Source organism: Saimiri boliviensis, chromosome 13 (genome assembly GCF_048565385.1).
Source record: "Saimiri boliviensis isolate mSaiBol1 chromosome 13, mSaiBol1.pri, whole genome shotgun sequence".
NCBI classification, from domain to species: Eukaryota; Metazoa; Chordata; class Mammalia; order Primates; family Cebidae; genus Saimiri; species Saimiri boliviensis.
This window is the reverse complement of record NC_133461.1, coordinates 65,323,614-65,335,723: the sequence shown is the minus strand read 5'-3', so window position 1 is coordinate 65,335,723 and position 12,110 is coordinate 65,323,614. Positions and strand designations below refer to the sequence as shown.

At 41.7% G+C, this 12,110-nt stretch overlaps 1 protein-coding gene across 1 annotated transcript in view; it reads right to left on the bottom strand.

The window, feature by feature from the left end:
- Nucleotides 1-4,965: 4,965 nt before the first annotated feature.
- The window catches only part of RAB12 (RAB12, member RAS oncogene family), a 29,017-nt gene continuing 21,872 nt past the window's right edge, over nt 4,966-12,110 (bottom strand). The window contains exons 3-6 of the mRNA XM_010335627.3: nt 11,347-11,485; nt 9,067-9,156; nt 8,331-8,435; nt 4,966-6,211 (exon numbers count right to left, since the gene is read on the bottom strand). Of these exons, the coding sequence (XP_010333929.2) occupies nt 6,098-6,211; nt 8,331-8,435; nt 9,067-9,156; nt 11,347-11,485 (448 nt within the window). The 3' untranslated portion in view covers nt 4,966-6,097. The remainder of the gene's footprint in view (nt 6,212-8,330; nt 8,436-9,066; nt 9,157-11,346; nt 11,486-12,110) is intronic.

Here is a 12,110-nt window from a genome sequence, read left to right as displayed (position 1 = left end):
ATAATCACCAGAGGCCAGGGAGTTTGAGGCTGCAGTGAGCTGTGATCATGTCACTGCACTCCAGCCTGAGGGACAGAGTGAGATCCTGTCTTAAAAAATAAATAAATAAATAAATAAATCACCGTCTTGCTAGTTGTTTTCTACAGACATTTAAAGCCAATGTTCATCTTATGATGATTTAGTGATTTCTAGCAAATTAAAATGACACTATGAACATAAGCCATTTGGATCATCTTCTAGTTGGTGGGAAGTCAATAGCCTGCATGAATGGTTATTACAAATAAATAAGAAACATGCTATTATATACTTAAGCCAAAACATTAGCAAATCTTTTCAGACTATGAGAAGACAGCAAGGAGTCTAAAGACCTGGGGCTCAGACCCAGCTCTACCCCTTGCTAGCTACAAGTTGCCTAATCTTCCTGAGACTCAGTTAAATAAGCAAAATAATACCATCTACAAGCAATTAGAGGAACTCTCTCTAAATTTTGGGTACAATTGGGGGGGAAAAACCTCTCCATTTGAGGAAAGTCCAGAGAAAATGGAATTTCTGAATGTTTAGATGACAAATGGGGATCTAATTGTCACAGTAAGCTTAGGAGTATTTTTGTAGACAGGGAAAATAATTAGAATATATGCATAGAACTGTGACTGCTGCAAGGAAGCAAATAAGAAACTGGGGACTTCAACTAATGCAGAAGGTTGGAGAAGAGGACTTAATTCAATGCAGCTTGAAGACCAACGGGATGTAGAAAAAACATGACGTCTAGGACCTTCAAGTTTCAGATTTGGGAAGTTAGGTAAATAATGTGATTTTCACTGAGGTATGAAATATAAGAGGACAAGTTGGAGGGGGCCAGCTTAAAAATAGAAGGTAGTATCAGTTTTAATGTCAGTTGATTTAGAGGTGTCTATAAAACCAAGTTGGAGATACCAGTAGGTAGTTTGATGGGTGTATTTAGAGCTCAGTAGTCTGCACTAGGAAGTCATCGGCGTACAGGTGGAGCCTGGGCCGCTGTACACTGACAGTTGGGCCCTGCCCTCTTCTCTGAGCTTCCCCAGTACTTGGTGCCTCTTCCAGGGATTAACAGAGGCTCTGCTGCGTGTTTCAGTGACGGATCTGCCATCTCTTGCACTTGAAACTCAAGGGTCATTGTATTGATCTAGGTCTGCCCCCTGCTCAGTGCTTTGCACAAAGCAACCACACAGCGAATTTCAACTCTGTGACTACAGTGTTACCACAGAAATAATGGGTTCCTTCTATCACATCTTGACCCACCCTTATCACTCTTACACAGCTTGTAAGCAGAGTTACAAATTCTGGGCAACATGTAATCTACAGACAAGGACTCTCCCTCTCCCTGGTAATGTAAGTCATTCATGGAAAAAGCCCTAATTTGATGCAGGTTGTTTGAGAGCTGGAGACAGTCGAGGCAAATCTCCTGTTCTGTTTCATCAATATTCGCCCCTCGCATTTCATTTTAATAACGTTAAGCAATTAAACTAAACCAGCTGCCCACTAGTGACTGCATTTTGAAGCCCCAGGAGGTAGAAAGAGAAGTAGCTGGAGACGAGTGCACAGAGAATGAACCCGTTGTTTCCCCGCTGCTTTATAAGAAACCCACTGTAATTTTCCACAAGCTGCTCAACTCCAGGATGTTTAGCATCCAGTTCAGACAAGAAATACGACTTTGTGGCCATGAGCAAAATGTGCAGGTCTTGTGGTCTTGGGTGGTTTTTATTTGTTCTTTCTGGGATTATGTTCCTCTCCATCTACATGGATGACCAAAAATTCATTTTATATCTAGCTCTACTTACTTCAGAGTCTCTATGAGAAGTAAATATGACACTAACCTAGGATGATGAGTTGTAAATGTATAAAATATTACTTGCAACTGTTTTTCCAAAGACAGTTCCCAGCTGGGCATGGTAGCTCACACCTGCAATCCCAGCACTCTGGGAGGCAGAGGCAGGCAGATTGGTTGAGCCCAAGAGTTTGAGACCAGCCTGGGCAACAGAGACCCCCATCTCTACAAAAAATAGAAAACTTAGCTGGACATGGTGGTGTGCGTGCAACTGTAGTCCCAGCTACTAGGGAGACTGAGATAGGAGGATCACCTGAGTCTGGAAAGGTCAAGGCTACAGTGAGCCGTGATCGCACCAGTGCACTCCAGCCTGCGTGACATATTGAGATCTTCTATTTTTTTTTTTTTAAAGGACAGTTCCCTTAAAATATTTACAGGGATGGCTAGGCACAGTGACTCACGTCTGTGATCTCAGCACTTTGGGAGGCCAAGGCAGACGGATCACTTGAGGTCAGGAGTTCAAGACCAGCCTGGCCAACATGGCAAAACCCCGCCTCCATTAAAAATACAAAAATTAGCTGGGCGTGGTGGCAGGCACCTGTAATACCAGCTCTTCAAGTGTGAGACTGGAGAATCACTTGAACCTGTGGAGGCAGAGGTTGCAGCGACCTAAGATCGCGTCATTGCACCAGCCTGGGTGAGAGGTTCTGTCTAAAAAAACCCAAGAATCTAGAGGGACTAAACTGTGTTTCAGCTGATTACATACGATGGACTGCTAAGCTGTCCAAAGGTGAGAAAGGCCACTGACAGCGTGAAAACCACTGGCAAAACGGATACTGAATAACCAGCCCCTAAGACAACTTGAGGATTAACAGTCTAGAAAACTTAGCCCTAGTCCCCCTCTCACAAATCATACCCATTGGAGGAAAAACCAAAAAGTACACTTACTGGAAAACCTAAGAACAAAAATTTCATCAGTCCAGGTGTGGAGGCTCACACCTGTAATCCCGGCACTTTGGGAGGCCAAGACAGGTGGATCACCTGAGGTCAGGAATTCAAGATCAACCTGGTCAACATGGTGAAACCCCATCTTTACTAAAAACACAAAACTAGCTGGGTGTGGTGGTATGTGCCTGTAATCCTACTATTTGCGAAAATAGGGCAGGAGAATTGCTTGAACCTGGGAGGTGGTGGTTGCAGTGAGTAGAGATCGTGCCATTGCACTCCAGCCTGGGCAACAAGAGTGAAACTCCATCTCAAAAAAAAAAAAATAATGATAATAAAATAAATTTGAGCTATCAACCACACGGCCTTCTTGCAAAGTCCAACTTTAACCCTCAAACCATCCTACTAAACAAGAATGGCGTTTTTGTTAATGCTACAGTTGATAGACACAAATGCAGAAACTAAAATTGAGTTGTAAGCATAAAATAGACCACAGATTGCTGAATGAGATACAAATGCCCATGCCAAACAATATCTTTTTGTTGAACTTGTCTTCGAGGATCCGTTTCCTGAGACCACTCCTGGTTCCAGGTCCTCTATCTAACGTGGGATATCTAAACAGAAGGACTTAATACAGGGGACTACAGGGTTGTTCAAATGCTAAACCACCAATGAAGTGAAGGAAGAGCTACTATCCTCTAGGGCCCTGGGGGCAAAAAGAGGGGGGCACTGCCACAATTCAGGAGCTCAGAGGAAGGACCCCTGCAAGACTAGGTCCAAGCTTCTGAGGAGGGGAGCACAGACTTGGAGGGGCAGGACCCCAGGGGCAAAGGGACTGCTGAAGGTCCAATCCAGCAGGGGCTGGGATGACCCAGCTGGCAAGACACTGACAAGCCCAGATGCTACTGGTATCTAACAGGGCGCAGTGAGGATGTTGGAGCCTGGAGTCCCGCAGGAAACTGTAGGTTAGAACCAGTGGTCTGTTGTTACTCCAGAGAGGCTGTTGGGAAAGGAAAAATAGCAAGAAAGCCCCTTCTTCCCTCTTGACAACTTCTAGCTCCTCCACCAAATTTTAAAAGAAAGAGCAAGAGGGTTTAGCAAATATGGTTGAGCGTCCCAGCCCCAGCATGACAGAACGGAACACAGAAAGGGCAGGCTGGGAGGTGAGAGTAGGTAAATCACTGGCAGTCGTGATCGACTGTGGCTGATAAAGGCATGCACATGAACTAAAAATCTTTTCTGGAGGACAGGACAATGTATACACTGTTTCCAAGTGTACAGTTCAGTGGCATTAAAGTTCCTGCACACTGCTGTGCTGCCTCGCCGCCGTCCATCTTCCCCAGCTGAAACTCTGCACCCAGAACCAACAACGCCTCATCCCCTCTCCCGTCAGCCCGGAAACCACTGTTTTACGTTGCCTCTATGAATCTGGGTGCTCCATACACCTCATGTAAGTGCGTTCAGGCAGTACCAGTCCTTCTATGACTACTTGTATCATCAGCATAATGTCTTCAAGGTTCATCCACACTGCACATGTGACAGGATTTCCTTCCTTTTTAAGAATGAATACCGCCGGGCGCGGTAGCTCAAGCCTGTAATCCCAGCGCTTTGGGAGGCTGAGGCGGGTGGATCACGAGGTCGAGAGATCCAGACCATCCTGGTCAACATGGTGAAACCCCGTCTCTACTAAAAATACAAAAAATTAGCTGGGCATGGTGGCACGTGCCTGTAATCCCAGCTACTGAGGAGGCTGAGGCAGGAGAATTGCCTGAACCCAGGAGGCGGAGGTTGCAGTGAGCCGAGATCGCGCCACTGCACTCCAGCCTGGCTAACAAGAGTGAAACTCCGTCTCAAAAAAAAAAAAAGAATGAATACCCCATTGTTTATAAAACCCATTTTGTTTATCCATTATTTTGCTGATGAACATTTGGGCTGTTTCAACCTTTTGGCTCTTGTGAACAATGCTGCCGTGGGCACTGGTGTACAAGCACCTGTTTGAGTCTCTGCTTTTGATCTTTTGGGTAAACCTAGAAGTCAAACTGCTGGATCATATGGCAGCTCTATGTTCAGCCTTTGCAGAAACCACCAAACTCTTTTCCACAGTGGAGGACTATACTTTTCCTGTCTCAACACTCAAAGGATTAAGCTCTGGAGCTCATGGAGAATACTGTCATATATACAATGTATAATTCCATAAATAAATATGGTCACTCAACTGTCATTCATAAATACAAAATTTTATTTGCACTTCATTAGTGTAGAAAGACCACAATGCTTTTCATACCACAACACTCAAGACACACCAAGTTATTCAAATACATAATTACTTATTTACCTTGACTAAACAAAACAGTGCAGTTTAATAAAAGATATACCAAAGATAGAGTTCACAAATTCATTATCAGATCAAAAAAAAACAAAAAAAAAAACACAAAAAACAAAAATGAAAAAAAACAAAAAACAAAAAACACACAGTCTAGGCTTAATTGGAATAAGCTTCACCATAAAGGGGGAAGTTTTATCATTACAAAGGTACAGAATGTTTAGGCAAATACACATATGTTCTTTGATATAGTAAAATGCATCTCTTTAAAATTCCTTTAAATAGGATTTGTTTAGGACAGCAGCGTGTTTTAAAATCTTTTTCTATAGTTTCAAAAACATTTCTTTCTTTATTGAATCTTTGTAGTTCTTAAAAGCATAAGGGTACGATCCTTAGGAAGCCATGAAGAGAGATTCTGCGGCCTTAGACCAAGTCAAATCCAACCCTCTAACTAGTAATATTCTACTGTTATGCAACATTAATAAATAACCTTCAATGACGGCCATGAATGGAGCTTTGCTTCGTGGCAGAAACACTCCAGTACTTCAGATTCGACCATTGGGGGAAATGTCTTGTAAATAAAGAAAAGCACTTAAGATAGCTGTTTTTCAAAGTCTTTAGTTTTACAAATTTTCTTTAAAATAGTAAGCAAAGCACCATGTTCTCTCTTCTTAACAGAGTATCTTCTGTCCTCATAATATAATTAACAAGGACAATTATATTATTTATTTCAAGAAACATTATACCTTTCATTTCTCCCATTCTTCATATTAGAAGTACTAGGTTTCCCAGTGTATGCACACTAGACACTGGGGTAATGAGTGAAATATAATAATTTGGAGGGAAATAGGTAACTTATAACCAAAACTTACCCAGGATTGCATATTTGCATATTTACAAGTTAGTGTATAGCTCTGACTTGGATTACAAAGTGCGAAAGGAAATTGTCAAAATGATTGTAGTGCAGAATAGAACGTTTTTTCCCCTTTCCAGGAATCGTTTCACTTTGTCTCCAAAGTAGTTAATCAACAGCATCGGACATGTGGTCTTGGTGGAGGCAGTTCTGGCGGTATCTCGGGCTCTGGTTGTAATGAGAGGATACTATTGGACAACTCATTCCTTAAAATATCCAGAGGCATCTAAAGGATAAACAAAAAAGACAAATACATTTTAACCTTACAAGGTACACATAGAGCTGACCCTTGAACATCGGTTTGAACTGCACAGATCCACTTATACATGGCTGTTTTTCTCTGAAGTTACACTGACTGTGCCTGCCTCTCCTGCCTCCAAATCTACCTTCTCCTCCTCTGCCTCTGCCACACAGAGGAGACAGCAAGACCTCCCCCTTTCCCCTCCACCCGTTCCTCCTCCTCCTCCTCCTCCTCAGCCTACTCAACGTGAAGATGATGAGAATGAAGACCTTTATGATGGCCTGTTTCCACTTAATGAATAGTAAATATATCTTCTCTTCCCTACTATTTTCCTTTTTTTTTTTAAGACTTGAGTTTCACTCTTGCCCAGGCTGGAGTGCAATGGTGCTATCTTGGGTCACTGAAACCTCTGCCTCCTGGGTTCAAGCAATTCTGCCTCAACCTCCCGAGTGACTGGGATTACACGTGCACACCACCAAGTCTGGGTAATTTTTTTGTATTTTTAGTAGCGATAGGGTTTCACCATGTTGGCCAGACCGGTCTCAAACTTTTGATCTCAGGTGATCTGCCCGCTTCAGCCTCCCAAAGTGCTGGGATTACAGGCATGAGCCACCATGTCCAGACTATTTTTTTAATAACATTTTCCTTTTTCTAGCTTACTCTTAAGAATATGGTATAAAATACATATAACATACAAACTATGTGTTAAGTGACTGTTTATGTTATCAGTGAGGCTTCCAGTCAATGACTGGAAGTAGTTCATTTTTTTAGAGAGTCAAGTTATACTTAGGTTTCTGACTGTTTAGGGGGTCAGTACCCCTAACCCCCTTGTTGTTGATGAGTCAACTGTAAATGCTTTGCAAATTGTACAAGTATATAAAAAAAAGTATTGTTATTGAAAGGCCTCTGATCATCGAAGATCAACTAGACATTAAAATATCAAGCCGAAAAGAAACCATCTTCAAGACATTGTTCATATCATAATATGAACAATTTCCAGCCTATTTAATACCCTATGGTAAAAGAGACCAAATCAACCTCATAAACATTTATTTTCACAGAACTAGCTATAATGAAAATACACTAATAATTTAAAAAATGGTCTGTATTCTCAGGCATTATAAGCTTACTAAAGAAAGAAATAACCTACCTTGGCAATTATATAAACTTTTTTTTGTTTTTAATAGAGACAGGGTCTTACTCTGTCAACCAGGCTATGGTGCAGATACGATCATAGCTCACTGTAGCCTCAAAGTCCTAGGCTCAAGCAATCCTCCTGCATCTGCCTGAGTAGCTGGGACTACTACAACCATGTATGTGCCACCACACCTGACTAATTTTAAAATTTTTTTTGTAGAGATAGGGGTCTCACTATCTTGCCCAGTATGGTCTTGAACTCCAGGCCTCAAGGGATCCTCCCACCTTGACCTTCCAAAGTGCTAGGATTACAGGTGTAAGCCACCACACCCAGCCTAAACAATTATTTTATTAGAAGCTTCTGAATTATGTTTGAACTGAGCAAATTTCACCTAATATTATAAACTTCAGTTCTTATTAAAAATTTTTGAATGTAAGCCTAAAGATGCCTGAAGAAACTGCTGCTGCTAAGTGAAGCTGTCTAGCAGTTTTCTTGCAACTCAGCATCATGGAAAGATCTTTGTAAGGAAGTGGCTCCCACCAGGGAGCAGAGCAGGAAGGGATGCAAGTATAGAACCATGGGCTCTCTTCTCCACTAAGACACCTGCAGACTTCGCTAGGTCTCCAACTGAATTTTCAGGAGAAAATGGGGGTGGGGAAAAAAAGCAAATGTCAAATAAACACAGCACATTGCCATACCCTGTTAAGTCACTCCACCCTGCTGTATCTTACAGCAAAGTGAGTATGTCATACACCAACCCCAAGGACACCAGAAGCCCTGGGGTGGGAAACGGCTGTCAGTAGAGCAGGCTGGGTACCTCTGGCTGAGTTAACAACCAAACCTGGTTCTTGAGTCTGAGCATAACTACTGCACTTGGCTTCTAAATATAAAATTCTGAATAAAAAAGTAATAAAGGAAACAAGATTTCAGATGAAATACTTTCATAACGTAGATTCTTTTTTTTACCTTTTTCAGAATGTCATCGACAAGTTTCAGAAATATCTCATCCACATTGAAGTTATCCTTGGCACTTGCTTCACAGAACCGCATCCCAGTTATCTGCTGTGCAAACTGAGAAGAAACACACACCTATTTCCTCTGTGTGAGTACCACACAGACCAGCACGTGAGCATGAGGCCTCTGGGCTCAGCTTCAAGGGAAAGGCTGGGATTAAGGGGTAGAAAGTCCCACTGACGCTCAAATATAAAGTTCACAAGTACAGCAAATTCTTACATTACAAACAACTAGCAAAACAAAAGACAATAAAAATCCTTAAGGTGATGCCAGGACCTTCCAGTCAAATGACTTGCCTAAGTTTCTAAAAGTATAACATATCTGACATTTAAAATGTGAATAGCATCATTCCTCCATGATTCAACCCTTAGCAAAAACTGAAGAGGTTTAAAGAGCATTAAATTAAATCATAAAAACAACTTTTGGCTTAAAATCTTTCTCTGTATAAAATGTCAGGTTAGATAATAATGCTGCATACACTAATGTGTTTTTTCTTCCTCCGTTTCAGAATAAACTTAAAGGAGCAAGAAGTCAAAAAAGCGCACACCAATGAGGAGGATGTGACTGAGTTATCACTTTATCAACAATTTCTTCATAATTTTTTAAGTAAGTAATGTATTAAAAGAAACAGTATCTCAAGCGCTAAGCACAGTGTGTGGCAACCTTGGTGCCCCCAGCGCCCTCTCACCTTTTCCCCCTGCTGCCTGGTGATTTCTCTGTCCGTTTCACAGTCCAACTTATTTCCAACTAAGAGAAGCTCTGCATCTTCTGAAGCATACTGTGGAATGTTAAAAGAAGCTACATTTCAAAGATGGGCATCACCATATACTAGCAGCAGAAATGCAAACCAATACAGTATTTTTCGCTCATTTCTATTTGTCCATTCACTTCCACTGTCTTTGAGGGTCTACCCGGTCCCAGGCAGGACTGGGCAGGGGCGCGGCAGGGCTTACCCCGTCTTAGAAAGCAACTGGGGCACAGGCATTAAGAACCACAATGTTCTTGGTTGTTGACCCAACAATTCCCAAGACACCATCCTAAAGAAATGATTCAAATACAGGCAAAGCTCTATACTCGAAATGGTTATCAACTGAATAAAACCTAAAAGTCAAACAAAATGGATGAAAGATCTAAGTTATTTTAAAAACACAGGCATTAAAAAAACACACGCTTCAGAAGAATACTGAATGACACGGAAGGACCCGGTGACAGAATATTCACATAATGAGCAAGATGTAAAGCTAAATAGAATGAGGCCAAGTTGGTTTTTCAGGATGACAGAACTACACATTTTTAATTTACTTTTGTGCTTTTCTTGATTTTCCAAATTTCTATAATGAAGGTGTCATTAATTTTATAACGAAGAAAAAAAGTTAAGCTACACTTCTAAGTTTAAAAATACACATAGGCACAGTAAGATTTTTCTCTTTAAAAATGAGGTTAAAATATCTTGAGCAACTAACTTAACTTGTGTATTTCTAAAAAGTTATTTGAAACAGATGGCAACAAAAGGCACCTGAATGGTGTGGCCGTGGCCCAGTCACGCAGCCAAGTCGGGAGAGCTGGTCCCTTATCAGGGAGGTGTGGGCAACAGTAACAGCACCTGCCACAGGGCTGGGGCAATGGGCTCCGCAGCCAGGAAGCGCTCAGGAAATGACACTCAAATAAGATGAAAAGCAGCAGTTGATGACAAAAGGAAGACAGCATCAGACCTCAAGACCTTGGCACAGACTCACAAACTCAAGTACCGAATGGGGTAGGATTTAGGCCATTTCTTTTGGTTTTGTATTCATCCTATTAGTTCTAAAAGTTTTATTAGACTATGAGGATTGTTCTTTCCTAATTTCCATAGGACTGCACTCTGTGACTTCCATATGAGGGGACATCAGCATCCACTGACATGCCAACGGAGGGCCTGGTGTGACTGACGCCCAGTTCAAATACAGGCAAAGCTCTATACTTGAAATGGGGTAGGATTTAGGCCATTACTTTTGGTTTTGTATTCAGGCCCCCCGGGGCAGGGGTCCCTCAGGTCTGATCCATCCTTGCAATCCTGTGTTGCCCAGGCTGATCTCGACCTCCTGGGTTCAAGTGATCCTCTTGCCTTGGCCTCCCAAAGTGCTAATATTACAGATGTGAGTCACCACGCCTGGCCATCAATCTTAACACATTTTAAAGAGGCATACATCATCAATGATATGTTTGGTAAAGCTGGCAACATTCTCCAATGTTATCTAGCAGACAGGTTTAAATGCAATGCATAGACAAAATCCAATTTATATTCGGTATGCTTGTTACACAAAAGAACTAAACATCAAATTACTGCTAAGGGAAGAAAACTCAAAATGTGGTCAACGGCATTCGTCACATCCCACTCCCAACTGCTCTGCCTTCTAAATGTGTATTTAGGAACACATCTCTTAGGGGAGAACCCACGGTTCACATTAACTACAGAGACACAGGCTATCCGTATGATTCAATCACGAGCCAAAGGAGAACTCACGCTCCTCTTGTTCAAAACCAGGAGTTAAAGGGCATCTATAATTGTGAGGACAGATGTCTAGTGGGTGACGGAGACTCATGGGACAGCCGCAGGCCCTGTGGAGAAGGCCATCATCTCAAGGTTGTCACTCAATAGATGTTCATGAGATGAGTTTCCAAGTGACCTTTCTGCAGAAACAAAATGTCTTATATCTAATTCCACGAAAGCAGCTGGATATAGAGGAATGAGCATGTTTGGCCTCTGTAGTCAGATAGTCCACGCTACCGGAATAAATATCCTGATTCTGGATAAATTTAATTCTTCTTTGCCTCATGCACAACACAGGACTACATCCCTATCCCGAAGGTTCTAATATGGATTAAATGATGTTTAGTCTGTATAAATGTGTCTCTCCTCCTCCTTTTAATAATGATTAAGACTCTAAAGCAGAGAGTTCACACTGGACAGAAAAATGCCAACACTTACCTTATCAATCATCTTCATCCATTTTGGCAAATCATCAAACGTCTCCTTCTTAGTGATATCATATACTAATATGATCCCCTTGGCACTTCTGTAATAAGCTGAGGTAATGCTGTTGAATCTCTCCTGACCTGCTGTGTCCCTAAGAAAGAGCGGCAATAATCAGTTCCCAAACAATGCCCAAAGTGAGCAACATCACATTCCAATGCAAACATATACAATGCTTCAGTTTTTCTCCGACACAAGAACAAGAGTAACACATATTTCTCCTCTTCTTCCCTGGTGACTACCGTTAAACGAAGTAGGAAAAATTCAGGTTGACTAAAACTATGACATACAAGAAACTTTTGTATTTGAGTTAACAACTAAATTAGATGAATGGAAATGGATTATGAACCAAGATCAACACACTCTCCAGACCAACTTTTTCCCTTACGACAGAAAATCAGCAATAGGAATGCTAATATAACATCAAAATATGATGTTTTTCAAAATAAAATGGGGAAAACGTTTTTAAAATACAGAATTTACAAAGCAAACCCTAAGAATTCACATTGTAGGTGATTTACAAAACCATCTGTCATACTCAGGAGCAGTAACGCCGCACAAGGAACACACACTTTATATACATGCATGACCCACTCCACGCTCACACACACAGTAAATGGTGGGGATCCTAGGACTGTGAACATGAATGCCCTCCAAGTCACAAATAAATTCATTTCTTGCTCACTAACCACCACCTAGTGCTGGGGGCAGGGGTGGGG